Here is a 15525-nt window from a genome sequence, read left to right on the forward strand (position 1 = left end):
GCCAAGCTAATGCCAAACGTATTGCTCTGCTTTTCTTTGGACCGCATCAGTGAGACTGTGAGGGGTTTGCGTTGTCTGGGCAGCTCAGGACCTCCATACACACTGCCCAGCACTTTGGTGCTGCTAACACAATGGTTTGACTTCACCCCTGGAGGTGCACTCCACTGTCTCTCAAGACAGATGGAAGCCAACAACAACTTTGATTAACACTTTAGTTGGCTACCACCTTAGTTAATCAGGGGTAGAGAACCTATAACCCTCCAGGTGCTGTTGGATTCCCATCATTCCTCACTATAGACCACATTGTCTGGGATAGATGAGAACTGTATTCCAGCCGCATCTGCAAAGCCACAAGTTCTCCAAATCCAATATTAAAAGTAGAATGTTCTCTGGAGGGACCTTTGATAGATTTATTGATCGATGAAACAGCAATTTAAAAGGGGAAAGAGTTAGCAAAAAGAGATAAAAGTATATAAAGTAGAGGTTTGAACCATTCTGTTATTCAAAGAAAGACCACAACATGTTTTTTTTTCAAAAAGAGAATTTAAATTTACCCGATATTGTCACCAAGACGTTGAGACCTTCAAGTACATCCATTTGCTGGAATCTTCTTCGGTTTATTAATGGATACACCTTCCCTTGGCCACTCCTGTCCAACAGCATCAGACCACTCTCTGTACCCACTAACAAATTCACCCCTAGGGTAAAATAATATCAAGTCAGAACACAAAGTTCCTTGATTGGCCAGTTCAGTAGATATCTGCAGTTCTCCGGGCAAACGCCAAACCTTTTCACACAACAAGAATGACTATGACACCAGGGCATGGAATACACATCAACATTCCAGAAATGCTGTTAAAGCAGTGTTTCCTTCCATCTAGAGTTTGGATCAGGGTGGATTTCATTTCCATGGCTGCCGTGCTCTCACAGAAATTGCATTCCAGGAATTTTCATGGAAATGTTCACCCATACGAAGGTCTAAAGGTAAAAGGTAAAGGTACCCCTGCCCGTACGGGCCAGTCTTGACAGACTCTAGGGTTGTGCGCTCATCTCACTCTAGAGGCCGGGAGCCAGCGCTGTCCGCAGACACTTCCGGGTCACGTGGCCAACGTGACGAAGCTGCTCCGGCGAACCAGCACCAGAGCAGCACACGGAACGACGTTTACCTTCCCGCTATAAAGCGGTACCTATTTATCTACTTGCACTTAAGGGTGCTTTCGAACTGCTAGGTGGGCAGGAGCTGGGACCGAACGACAGGAGCTCACCCCGCTGCGGGGATTCGAACCGCCGACCATGTGATCGGCAAGTCCTAGGCGCTGAGGTATTACCCACAGCGCCACCCGCGTCCCATACGAAGGTCTACTCTTGTGCAAACTGATTCATCAATTTACTTTTAGTAAACTTCATGCATACCTCTGTACCTTTTGCCTGATAAACATACTCTGCACCTAGCAAACTAATCTGAAAACACTTTCGACAACCATTAGTCCCACATTTCCAATAGATTTTTTGTTATGACCTTATCCTTCATCTGCAACATGTTCATATAAATGGAAGGAACTAGCGACCAACACTGGATTGCATACCCCATAAGGCAGCACATAAGATCTCAGAATTGAATCTCTTCTTGTATTTGCGGATTTCTGGCGTGTCGCTTTGTGGCCGTGTATTTGTAGGGTTCACATTAACAACTGATCCTTTCCTGGTTGGATCTTGCCTTATTGCCTCTGACCTCATTGCTTCACTAGAGAATCCTACTGCAAAAAAATTGGAAGAAAGAGAAAAAACAGTTATCTTTTAGTATACATTTCGGCTCACACATGAAATGCACATCAAGTTGAAGAAAAATACTGTTAGGTACAGAATGTGAAACATACACAGCCGAACCTCAGAAGCTGAACACCTTGCAAATCGAATATTTTGGCTCCCAAATGCCACAAACCCAGAAGTGAGTTTTCCAGTCTGCAAACGTTCTTTGGAACCCGAATGCATGACGCTGCTTCCATGGCTTCCGATTGGCTGCAGGAGCTTCCTGCAGCCAATCGGAAACTGCACCTTGGTTTCCGAACGTTTTGGAAGTCGGAACTCCGGAAGGGATTTCGTTCGACCTCTGAGGTACGACTGTATTGGGAACTGTTCTAAGCATTTCAACAGTTACTATAAGCCTTACTCACTGGTGTTTATATTACTTACCAACAGAAGTCACAGTTGTTCCACTAGATGGAGATATCTGTAGTAATCTAGGGTCTATAAAAGGTGTAAAGGAGGTAGATTTGTGTTTCTGCAGTGTGTTACTAGCGGACTGAGTCTGCAATGTAAATTTCAGAGTCATTAATGGTTATAATATAAACAAATAGGATCACACAAAAAACCCAAACAAATAATTCCAGCCACTACTGGACAGCACTGTTTTAGAAGCCTTCTCGTCCCCCTTCCTCAAGTGCTGCCTACACGTGAGTAGCATAAACATTTTAAATAAACATTTTTCCTAAGCGCTACTGTGAAAGTTCAGTCCAACCCACAGATGTTTACATAATGAGGCCTGTTCACTGAAACAAGCATACAAGAATGTCTCCACTCACTGAAACGTGTAAGGCTCCTATTTTGTAAATATTTCTTTATTCCACATCCAACATATTCTGCTTTTCATCTTTTTACTGTAATACCCCCTTGCTTTTGTTGCTGCTATTCTGTGTCTTCTACCCTCAGCTAGTGACCAACTGGGAACTATAGTCTCTTCTAGTGCAACAAAATTTGAGCAATTAGGAATCAGGCATTCAATTCTACATTTGATACGCCGTTTTAGCATCCGGTTAATTGTAGGACAATTCTTTCGCTCTCAAATCTCCCTTGTAAACTGAGCCTCTTGCCAGAAAGCTGCAGCAGTTTCTTCCACCATCATCTCACAGAAAAATACTGAACCTTTAATGAACAAGGGGACTTATTTGGGAGGGGAGGTGTGGACAGGGACACGAAGCAATATTCAGGCACCGGTGCACCCTGAAGTTAAAACACAATAAACATGGAAAACACAAACGAAAGGAGAAAAGTGAAACAATGAAACTGTTAAAAAGTGGAAGTGGGATGACTTTTAAAATCCCTCGCCAGATTGTGAGAGTTAAGTGTCACAGGGACAACACTACACTTTAAGGCAGAATGACACGGGTTAAAAACAAAGGGTGTGATGTATAAAGACAAAAAGGGGGGGGAGGGCGAGTTGATGTTTAACTAGGCTTTTTTTTTCATACATCTGAAGTGTTGGCTCAGTTCTCTCTCCTACAAAACCTCTTTAAGACAGAGAGCCTTTACTGTGTCCCTCAAAGTGGACTTCATGCAACTAGGGTTTTAAAAGGAATTCTGCTTCCACCAAATTTTACAAGCGCTATTTCTCCACTCCAAAAACACTGCGGCTGTTTAAAAACATGGTATTTAGAACAAAGGAAGAAGTGGGCCTTGAGAGTATTCAAACAACTGACTTCTACCCTACGGCAATATGCACTGAGTTTGATTCCAAACTTGCACAGAGTAGACAGAGCTCCATTCATTGTACATGTCCACAGGCAGAAGTGGGAGAAGAGATATTCAATGACCCTCCCTCATTTCCCACACAGTGTGTTCCAGAAAATCTGCTCTAGAGGGTTAAAGTCCCTCTGGAACAGAAGAGGAGGTAAAGAAAAGGAAACGGGCAAAAATCATCTTCTCCCTTGTGCCCTCAAGCAGGAGCTTCTTGTGAAAGATAAGCTACCGCTTTAACATGGGATTACTTGTGAAATTCCAAAACACTACAACCCAGGAACAATTAAGACCCTGCCCCCATGAATTTAGTTTTGTTATTTTTTAAAAAATGAGTTTTTTCATTCAAGTGGCACCTACAAATATGCTGTGGTTTGTAAGGTGGCTTCTGTTTTCCAGTGCTAGAATCTGATTTCCTTGCCCTTTTGCTTCAAGCAAACTATATTAACATTCTTAAGCATCTCATGAATTTTCATGCACGCTGTCTCAATTTCACACTTTCTTAACGTTCTCTCCCCCCCCCCCCCCATACAACTTTGGGATTGAAGGCAGACTCCCTGGTAACATCACAGGGACTATCCAAATCAGTGCAGCAAATAACTGGCTTCCGACTGAAACCTTTTTAAAGAGTGTGATTCTGGGGTGCATATCTGTACATTTGAAAGCCCTGGCAGAACAGCCTCGCTGCTTTAGGAGCGTTTTGTGGAGATTCGGTTCCGAGTCCTACCTTCCTTGTTCTGTTCATTTGTAAAAGCTTCTGAAAATAAATTGTGCCCCACCCCTTTAAAACCTGCACATCCCTAATCTGTTGGAAGTGTTTGTGTTTAGGTACCTATCGTGTGTACAAAAATTTGTATGGAAGAGCTCAACATATTCTTTTCCCTACCACCAGAGGGCACTTTCCAAGTGTATTGACACGTCTTCACATGGAAAGAGTAGCTACCATATTTTTTGCTCTATAAGACTCACTTTTTCCCTCCTAAAAAGTAAGGGGACATGTGTGTGCGTCTTATGGAGTGAATGCAGGCTGTGCAGCTATCCCAGAAGCCAGAACAGCAAGAGGGATTGCTGCTTTCACTGCACAGCGATCCCTCTTGCTGTTCTGGCTTCTGAGATTCAGAATATTTTCCTCCTCCAAAAACTAGGTGCGTCTTGTGGTCTGGAGTGTCTTGTAGAGTGAAAAATACGGTATGTCATAGGAAAGCTGCCTCCAATTTTATAAAAATGCCTTTCAAAGCGGATCTGTGCCGTCAAAAACCGAGACGGATCTTTTCACACGACATTCCAAAACAATAAAACAAACAGAAACAAAGCTATCGAAGAGCCGGCTGCTTCATTCCCTCTCCCCATCAAGAAATTTCAAAAAAAGCAGCCTCTTGTGGTAAGGCTGGAGAAAGCTTCCTTTCTAAGACAGTGCACTCCTTTTTCCCAAAGCAAGGACCCCACTACATGCGTAGTTACTTAGTAGTATGCTAAACCAGGTAGTATTGTCATCTGAAGAAGCCAGATTACCCTAAGTGTGACCTCTCCAAGTAGGCACTCTCCCCAAAACAGCGTTTAAACAAATACCAAGAGGGCAATCAGTTTAGCTTATCCAAAAGCCATGCAATTAATGACTTGTATTAAAAAGGAGAGGGGAGCAAGAGTAGTCAACTGGCAGGTTTGGGGTAAAACTGCTCTAGAGTTAAGGGGGTTTTGGTACGTAAAGAGCTGAAATGTGTTATTTTTGAGGAGTGAGGGGTTAAGTGACAGGAAGAAGAACAGCAGCAGAGAAGGGACGCTGAGCTGGAGCTCCTCGGGAAAAGCTAGCTAGGAAGCAATAACCCTATGAAAGCAGCCAGCTGTGGGGGCAAGACATACCTCATTAGTAGTTAGCTTGTCCTGGGGTGTCTGTGGGGACATGGTGGGTGTCGGCTGGCTGGAGGATGGGGAGGAAGAGGTGGAGGAAGTGGAGGAGGAATGGCTTTGCTGTAAGAGATCTGGCAAGAGGTGAATGCGACCGGCAAAGCCATTGCTCTCATGATGGCTGGCACGCTTTGTGTCAACTGTACTCTGCAGAAAAAACAGGCACACTTGTCTTGCTCAAGTGCTGCGTAAAGGTCTCTCTGTCCCCTAGAAAGCTGGTCTGCTTTCAATGCTTCAACCAATGCATAACATCAACCAAGCCTTGATGCCTCCATTAGAAAGGTCGGTGGCGAGGAATTCAGCCACACACTACAGGAATTGTTTGGGTTCCCTGGCAAAGCCAGCTTTGTTCACCAGCAAAATTAAGCTCCTGTTGGCCAAATTCACACTACCACATCAACCTGCACGTTCCCTAAGGTTATTTTCACTATCATCTTATTTTTATTATTTCGTTCTGGTTTTTTTAAGACACGATCAGATGAAAGTGCTTGAAACATCTGGTGAATGTCCTAATTTAGTTATCTGAACAATATGCATGACATTTTAATACATCCTAGGGGGTCTATTATGATAGGGATGTTCAGCTGCAGAACTGGAAAACTCGGTAATGAGTGAGGTTCATATTGTACAAACTACCACACTAAACAGACCCGTAAGTTCAAGACAAGGGAAGAAATGCCTTGACAATTCTGTGCATAACATTTTGAGACAGAAAGACCATGTGACCTGATAGTTCTGTTGCTAAAGATAAGAAGGTCTGGCTTCATAAGCTGTCTGGGTAGGAAACCTCTTGGAAAATGTATGTAAACTGTTCTGAACTCCTAAGAGGGACACATGGTGCGTTTGTAACTGATTTAAAGCAAACTATGTGATCTCTTCTTCTGCTGCATCTGGCTCTCCCACAATTAGTTGTTTGTTTTTTAAAAACACCTTTTAAAGGTTGAAAATCACATCAGAGATTCCTTCCAGTGGCCTGCGGCTCTCTAACCTTTGTGTTGGTCCAAGACTAAGATAAACTCAGCACAGTGCTGTGAAGTGTCTCTACAATGCACGTAAGCACAAACACTGTGTGGCAACTATTACTCCCTTTGCAGGCCTGAAATGTCTGCTGGTTCAACAAGAGGCTATTAACTGTGTCTATATGTCCTGCAACTGATATTATGTAGGAAGAGAGTATGAAAGAATGAGTGAGTTAATGAGGGTGGGAGAAGGGAGAGGGAAAAATACACTTGAAAGAATGCATACCTGTCGGACGATTAAAGTGCCCTCCTTGGAAGGAGTCATTGCAGGTTCACTCTCCACGTCGTCGTGCACAATCATAGTTTTCACGGACTCTGTTTCCCCATTGCTGAGGTTTAGAGTGGATCTGATTGGTAAAGGAGACATTTCGATTACGTTCCTCATGTGCCCTTTCTGTTTCTATTCTGATTCTTCAGTATCCACAGTAATAAAACAAGGTAAAGGTGAAGGACCCCTGGATGGTTAAGTCCAGACAAAGGTGACTATGGGGTTGTGGTGCTCATCTTGCTTTCAGGCCAAGGGAGCCAGCATTTGTCCACGGACAGCTTTCCGGGTCATTTGGTTAGCATAACTAGAACACCAAGACTGAAGCCAGAGTGCACAGAAACGCTGTTTACCTTCCTGCTGCAGCAGTACCTCTTTATTTACTTGCACTGGTATGCTTTCGAACTGCTAGGTTGGCAGGAGCAGGGACCGAGCAACAGGAGCTCACCCCATCGTGGGAATTCGAACTGCCGACCTTCCGATCGGCAAGCCTGGCTCAGTGGTTTAGACCACAGGACCACCCGCGTCCCACAGCAATACTGAAATAATTTCACACAAGGATTATTTTAACAGAAGTACTAGGATACGTTTAATTGTGGAAACCTTGCCTATCTGGAAAACCTTTATTTGCAGACCCCCATTCATTTTGATGCCTGCGGGGTAGGGGTGGGGGAATAGTATGTTACTGTGATACACTCTTGTGTTTTTAAATTGTAAACAGTCCTGTGATCCTCGGATAGAGGGCTGTATAGAAATTTAAATCATCACCATCACCATCATCCAGACAGCCAGGTAGGGAAGCTTTTATAAACTGGCTAGTAGCTTCTCAGGGAATGGTAAGTCATATATTTGTATTACAACTGAAACTAATTACTGCATCAGTGCCTTCAAAACATGCACTTTTAAGTTATCTATTCATCTTACTTTATCCACATCTTCAAGACATATTCATTTTCCTGTTATAGGATATTGTGAACCCTTATATAGCAGATTGCCCATGTTATGTTTATATTACGGAAGGAGACACACACAATCCTATATTCTATAGGATCATAGAATTAGAGAAGAACTAAAAGAGCAATTTCACGAATCACAATTTCCATACCTAAATACAGTATTGGAAGCCCTACCAGAATTCACAAAATGAAATTGCCTTGTAGGCAAAAGTTCCATTAATACATCACATCAGGAAGAGAGGGAAAGGAGAACTAACACTGCTCTAGCATCTTCTGGTCCCGAAGTAGATTCATCAACTCCTTCCTGCTCCATGTCATCATCGTCTTCATCAGTTGTTCCCGACTCTTCACTGGATGATGAATAATCAGTCACTTTATGTGGAGGCCGCACATCCTCGACTGCCCGTAATTCCTTCGCCAAATCAGTTAAATTCTAGAAGGAGCAGAAGGAAAAGCACAAGTTGATCGACCGCAGAAAAGGATGCCAGCAGATGAATAACACTGCCCATTTCGGGTTCCAAAAGCTGGATCTATTTAGTCACAGCTGATGCTTTTGATTTAAAGGTCCACGCTATTATTTCAGAAAACTTTTTTTAAAATTCTATTACTTCTTCGGTGTGCATGGAGCAAAATGGTCAAGCAGCTTGATAATTTTAATTGAACTAAGTGTATTTCAAATAGAAAGTAACACACTTCACTTAAAAAGGCAGGTGTCAAACTGATTGCTGGGAAGTTTGCCTAGTGTATTTCGCCATTATCAAACACTAACAGATGGGATGGTGTGTCCCGTTCCTCTCTGCTCTGCTGCAGTCCCTTGTACCCCCATATTCTGCTCTGGGAGGGTTCCCCAATCCTCTGGAACAGATCTGAGGAGCATATAAGGTCTGCAGTGGGAGATGAGATGAAGAGGAAGTCCCATTACATAAGTGGAAGGGCACTGTTGGGTATCACCCAAGGTGTCTCTGAGCAAAGCTGTGCAAATGTTATAATAATTACAAAGGCAAGAGGGTTCATTGCTCTCAGTAGCATTAAACGAACAGTTGACTGCTTACCACTTCTCCCTGAAGACCAGTCATACGAACAGGTTCAGCAAATTGACATCAGGGCAAGAGTGAATGGAGTGCAATTGGGGGAAAACAAACATTACAACACAAGTTTAGTATAGGAAGAAAATAAATCCAGTCTTCAAGGTGCTAAAGCTGTATCACTAGCTTGCTCAAAAACTGCCATTTAGGAACAAAGGAACACAACACAAAACAACGAGCTACAACAATATTATGAGTAGGAATCAGGACCGTGTTGGGGAGATAACTGATTTGCTTTTTCAACCATTCTACACATACACACGTTAGGAAAAATGGTAACATGAAAGGGATAACTTGAAACGCTCTGCTAGATATTTGGAAGGAACAACAAAAAAAAAGAGTTGTTATGTGGCATTTACTCATGGTGTGATTGTTGCTCCGTTTTAGTGATGCATTTTGATAGCCAATATTCATTTAAAATGAAGAACACTGTACTTTGAAAAAGCAGGAGTTTTCAGTACAATTCTAGAAGTAGCCGTTAGCTGTGCCTTGCTATTTGTTTGAACAGAAGAGCGCTCGCTCAGGATTATCATCTCCTTCTGACAGCCGACCAGTAACTAATGACCAGGCCAAGGCAGCAAAAAGCTTGTACTTTACAGTACACACTTTCACAGACCGTCCAAGCAAGAATCCTTGTAACTGGCTTTGCCACATGCAGACTTTCTCCAGTTTCTTTGATCTAATTTGTATAGTTAAGAGCTACAGCTATTTCCTTTGCAGACAGCAAGAGCACAGCATGTGTGGCTGGTGCTACAGTGCAGGATGCATCTTAACAATTCAGAGAGAACTACAATGTCTTCATAATTTCAGGACTGAACTACATATTGGGAAGGTGGCAGCGGGCTCTTGGTCCACAGAGCATTACACCTCCTTCCCTAAGCCAGGCAGAAGCTTCCTGGGCTTTGGGAAGGTAGCAACAGGGGAATGTTTAGGGAAATAGTCTAGCCCTCCTAGTCTACCGCAACTACCATCTCTTGTACTGTACCAGTATATTCTAAAACTGTTTGCAGCCATGTTTCTATTAATTCCAGCAACTTCATTTTCCAAAAACAGTATAAAATAAAAATTCAAATATGGCTGTTTTCTGTATTTCAGAAATTGTTATCAAATGGTTACTGGAATTGCAGCTTCTTGCCATAGATAGCTAGGATTGTTGCAAATCTGATAGCTCTTACTATTACTAATATATAACTATGGTTGCCTATTACCAAACTGAACTATGGTGCATGCTCTGGTCATCTCCCGCTTGGACTACTGCAATGCGCTCTACGTGGGGCTACCTTTGAAGGTGACCCGGAAACTACAACTAATCCAGAACGCGGCAGCTAGACTGGTGACTGGGAGCAGCCGCCGAGACCACATAACCCCAGTCTTGAAAGGCCTACATTGGCTCCCAGTATGTTTCCGAGCACAATTCAAAGTGTTGGTGCTGACCTTTAAAGCCCTCAGTCCAGTATATCTGAAGGAGCGTCTCCACCCCCATCATTCTACCTGGACACTGAGGTCCAACACTGAGGGCCTTCTGGCAGTTCCCTCACTGTGAGAAGCCAAGTTACAGGGAACCAGGCAGAGGGCCTTCTCGGTAGTGGCGCCCTCCCTGTGGAACACCCTCCCACCAGATGTCAGAGAACAACGACTACCAGACTTTTGGAAGACATCTGAAGGCAGCCCTGTTTAGGGAAGCTTTTAATGTTTGATGTATTACAGTATTTTAATATTTTTTTGGAAGCCGCCCAGAGTGGCTGGGGAAGCCCTGCCAGATGGGCAGGGTATAAATAAAATATTATTATTATTATTATTATTATTATTATTATTATTATTATTATTATTATGTGTCCTGTTCACTTTGAGTAGAGATTTAAGCAATGCATGTGTCATGTACAGAATGCTTCTATGTGGCTACCTCTATCCATTTAGAAGGGTTTGTGTACTTTTTCCAGGATATGCATTAATGCACTCTGCATGTGTCCAGAATGGCTGGGGCAAGGGCAGCACGATGGGCGTAGTACAAATAATTTCCAGGAAATGTATTAACTCGGTGTGGTGTTGCTTGTTCACAGGATTTAACTTGAGTGAATATCTAATGCTGGATTTTATGAAAATAAGTTTTTTCATGTAACTTTCCAACATTTCCAACTTTTTTTTTTCCTTCTTAACTCTCCACTCCTGCACCTTAAAAGTAGGCCGTCTCTTATGTAAAAGTTCACACGACAAGCTTTTATGCTATGTATCAGCTTTTGCAGCTTCCATTGCATCCACTAGCTCTCGCCCAGCACAACTTTTTAGAATAATTAGGTCAATAACGTCCTTAGGAGGACAACCAAATTTAAGCACAAATTCGACCCACAGCTGTGAGGCATTCGCGAGCTTTTTTGCGGAGAAAGTCCTGTTGCTCCGCCGTGACCTCCATGCCAATTTAGATACAGTGACTGAACTGGAGGCCCCTCGACTGACTTCAGGTCCAGTGTTGGACCATTTCGATCGGATACTCCCTACTGATGTGGATAGATTCCTCCAAGTTGGTAGGCCCACCACCTGCCTCCTTGATCCGTGCCCGTCTTGGCTGATTAGGGAGTGTCCAGATATTGCGCGGACCCCCCTGGTTGAAATTATCAATTTGTCCCTTGACACGGGGACATTCCCAGGGGAACTGAAGGAAGCAGTGGTGTGTCCACTCTTAAAGAAAACTTCATCAGATCCCTTAGACCTATCCAATTACCACCCAGTTTCAAATCTTCCATACCTGGGTAAGGTAATTGAGAGAGCGGTTGCTGAACAGCTTGGTAGGTTTCTGGAGGAAACATCGGCATTAGATCCATTTCAGTCCGGTTTCCGTCCTGGTTTTGGGACGGAGACGGCTCTGGTTGCCCTAACAGATGATCTCCGTAGACAACTGGATCGAGGCGGGTCAGGACTGCTGATCCTTTTAGATTTGTCAGCAGCCTTTGACATGGTCGATCATGATCTTCTGGACCACCGCCTCGCAGACGTGGGGATACAGGGCATAGCCCGTAACTCTTTTTGTGCTCTTTTATCTCTGGTTGGGGACAGAGGGTGGCACTAGGGAGGGAAATGTCGTCGCGCCACTCCTTGGTGTGTGGAGTGCCGCAGGGCGCAATTCTCTCCCTGATGCTTTTTAACATCTTTATGCACCCCCTTGCCCAGATTATCCGGAGCTTTGGGCTGGGCTGTCACCAATATGCTGATGACACTCAGCTCTATCTGCTGATGGATGGCCACACCGACTCGGCCCCGAACACACTGACCAGATGCTTGGAAGCTGTGGCTGGATGGTTTCGTGGCAGCCGATTGAAACTAAATCCTTCGAAGACAGAGGTCCTATGGCTAGGTCGGGATGGCATGGGGATGAGGGACCAACTCCCTTCTCTTGCGGGGGCCCAATTAGTGCCAATGCCTTCCGTTAAGAGTTTGGGTGTAATCCTTGACGCCTCCCTTTCCATGGAGGCGCAAGTTACAGCAACAGCCAAGGCGACATTTTTCCACCCTCGTCGCATCAAGCAGTTGGTCCCTTACCTTTCCCGCCCCGACCTTGCCACAGTGATCCATGTGACGGTCATCTCCAGGCTTGACTACTGTAATTCGCTCTACGCGGGGCTGCCCTTGAAGCTGTCCCAGAAACTCCAGCGGGTACAGAATGCTGCAGTGAGGCTCCTCACGGGGTCTCTGCCATGGGAGCATATTCACCCAGTGCTTTTCAAGCTGCACTGGCTCCCGGTGGAGTACAGGGTCAGATTTAAGGTGCTGCTTTTGACCTTTAAAGCCCTTCACAGCCTAGGACCCTCGTACCTACGGGACCGCCTCTCCTGGTATGCCCCACGGAGAGCCTCAAGGTCCATAAATAACAACACCCTTGTGGTCCCAGGCCCTAAGGAAGTTAGATTGGCTTCAACCAGAGCCAGGGCCTCTTCAACTCTGGCTCCGGCCTGGTGGAACGCTCTGCCTCATGAGACCAGGGCCCTGCAGGATCTGATTTCTTTCCGCAGGGCCTGTAAGACAGAGTTGTTCCGCCTGGCCTTTGGCTTGGAGCCAATTTGATTCCCTCCCTCCCTCCCTCTCTTTCTTTTTTCTTTTCCTTCTCCTCCTGCGATGAGGCCATATTTTAATATTCCATTATTTTAATGTTGTTTTTTATTTTTGTTTTTAAGTTGTAATCATTCATCTTGTTTTTATTATTGCTTGTAAGCCGCTCTGAGCCCGGCCTTGGCTGGGGGAGGGCGGGGTATAAATAAAAAATTATTATTATTATTATTATTAATATTATTATTATTATTATCAGACGTAGATGAGGAGGTAACATAGTCTGAGAGCCTCACCACAGGTTTGCTAGGTCTGAAAGCTTCCTTCTTCTCTTCTGGTTTTTTTGTTGCATTTTCACTACGTTGCGATGGTGAACCTTCAGATTTTGACGATGCTACATGAATAAAGACCAAAAAGAGGTAGGGAAAGAATAAATTAGTTAATTCCAAATTAAGAGGAATGTTAAAGCAATAGGAGTTTTAATATTTCAATGCATCTTATTTCTCCATCCCCACTGAGATACCTTAATTAATTAGGGGTGGGGAATTAATTAGGGGTAGGATCGGCGGGCCGATCCTGGCCCACCAGTTGGGCCACTGTTTCTCAAACTTGGGGCTCCAGCTCTTGTTGGACTACAACTCCCATCATCCCTGGCTAGCAGGACCAGCGGTCAGAGATGACGGGAGTTGTAGTCCAACAACAGTTATTGAGACCCAAGTTTGAGAAACACTGAAGTAGGCCTATGAAGCCATTTCCCCTGGTGCCCACCCACCTATCAAATGGCTGCTGGTACTTATGGACAGGAGGGTGGGGTCTATTTCTGCGCTGGCTGCCCCTATCTGTTCATAGCAGGGAACAGGGAACTTCGGCCAAAGTGTCAGGATTTAACTCCCTGCTCATCAGCTGAGGGGGGGTTAAATCCTGCCATGGCTGGCTGTGCACTTTCTCCCTGCTTGGTACAAAAAGCAGGTTGGTGGGTAGGGGAGAAAGAGAAGTGCTTTGCAAGCCCTATGTGAGAGGCTGTCTTCTGCAGGCATCAGCTGCAAGTCACTCTCACAGCTTGCAAAAAACCAGTTTCTTTCTACCCCATCCCCATCAGCCAATGGCAGGTTAATGGGAGAGAAAGAAACCTACTTTTTGCAGGCGCTGGCTTGCTCAGTCAACACTTGCAAATTCAGCTGATAGGGAGGGAGAAAGTAGCAGCTTGCCAAGCCTACGATTGGAGCTTCTCCTCAAGCACTAAGCTTAGGGCTAGCAACACTCCTTGTACCATGGTTCCAAAGTGCCCCACAGTCTGTTGGGTGCTGGGCACTTTAGAACCCTGCACCAGGGATTCTGACAATTGGGCAGGGCAGCCAGCTGTCAATCATATGCGGGCATAATGGTGTCATGTGACTGACAGGTAGGTTGTTCTGCCCACCAGTTGCAAGTTGGCTTGCAGGGAGCCAAAAAGGTTCGCCACCCCTGGCCTGAGTGAACCAACAAATACGAAAAAAGAATGCAGATTAATCTGTAGACTCCTAAGGACAAAGCGAAAGAAAACGTCATGTCTTACATCTCATTCGGAATCTCTCTCCCGATCCGCTCTGGGACCCAGGATGTGACCCGGGCTGTGAACTGGAATTGCTGGAACCAGAGGAACTTCCACTCCCAGGTCTTGGCACCAGCTTCTCCACTCTTTCCCATAGCAGGCGAGGCTCTATATTGCTATGTGGAAAAATAAAAATAAAAGGTGTTTGTTTGTTTTTTTAAAAAACCCACATTGATCAAGGTTAATATTTTATTTTATTGCCTTAACAATGCTTCTTTTTTCTGGAAGACATTCTTAGTCCTCTATAACTATCCCAGTACATTTCCAAGCACAATTCAAAGTGTTGGTGCTGACCTTTAAAGCCCTAAACGGCCTCGGCCCAGTATACCTGAAGGAGCATCTCCACCCCCATTGTTCAGCCCAGACACTGAGGTCCAGCTCCGGTTCTCTCAAAGCAAGAAGTGAGGTTGAAGGGAACCAGGCAGAGGGCCTTCTCGGTAGTGGCGCTCGCCCTATGGAATGCCCTCCCATCAGATGTCAAGGAAATAAACAACTATCTGACTTTTAGAAGATATCTGAAGGCAGCCCTGTTTAGGGAAGTTTTTAATGTTTAATGCTGTATTGTGCTTTTAATATTCAGTTGGGAGCTGCCTAGAGTGGCTGAGGAAACCCAGCCAGATGGGTGGGGTATCAATAATAAATTAAATTATATTATTATTATTATTATTATTATTATTATTATTATTATTATTCTCATGTTCTTATGAGCAGTCAGAATGAATACGTGAAACGCCTGAAGTTTCTTCCAACTCTGCAATTCTGTGATTCTAAGTCGAACAAGCACTTCATGGCAGATGCACAATTGCTTTCAGGTTATCTCTAGCTGGAGATACAATCACACAAAGACAACGAAAAGGCCCAGCATCCGGGACCAGCGTTATCATGCCACAGCAGACTGCCTATTTCCAATCCCAATAAAGCCTCGTAGCCCTCTCTGAATGAGCAATTACTGAGAGGAGCAAGGAGAAGCAGCAGTAACTTTCACATGGCTTGTGCTCTCCTACTGAGAGGTGGTATGGACCGATCCCAAGCATGAGAATAGACAACAGATGAGAGGAAGAGGTGGGTGCAATTGGGGAGTTGGTTCCCACTCAGAGTATCTTGACTAAGACTCATTTGAGGCCTTTTGCCTGCCCTACCTATGAACATGCTT

At 44.5% G+C, this 15525-nt stretch overlaps 1 protein-coding gene across 5 annotated transcripts in view; it reads right to left on the minus strand.

The window, feature by feature from the left end:
- MAP4K4 (mitogen-activated protein kinase kinase kinase kinase 4) overlaps positions 1-15525 on the minus strand; it is a 136866-nt gene that overhangs the window by 12507 nt on the left and 108834 nt on the right. For 3 of the 5 annotated variants that reach the window (XM_083610410.1, XM_083610411.1, XM_083610408.1), the window contains 7 exons: positions 14337-14488; positions 13078-13175; positions 7916-8091; positions 6664-6784; positions 2194-2308; positions 1587-1757; positions 555-698 (listed from right to left, as the gene is read on the minus strand). In XM_083610410.1, coding sequence (XP_083466536.1) covers positions 555-698; positions 1587-1757; positions 2194-2308; positions 6664-6784; positions 7916-8091; positions 13078-13175; positions 14337-14488 — 977 coding nt within the window. Of the gene's footprint in view, positions 1-554; positions 699-1586; positions 1758-2193; positions 2309-5373; positions 5566-6663; positions 6785-7915; positions 8092-13077; positions 13176-14336; positions 14489-15525 lie in introns of all 5 variants that reach the window. The other 2 variants (XM_083610409.1, XM_083610407.1) reach the window with 1 other exon arrangement.

Source organism: Podarcis filfolensis (assembly GCF_964270895.1).
Source record: "Podarcis filfolensis genome assembly, chromosome: 4".
Taxonomy (NCBI): domain Eukaryota; kingdom Metazoa; phylum Chordata; class Lepidosauria; order Squamata; family Lacertidae; genus Podarcis; species Podarcis filfolensis.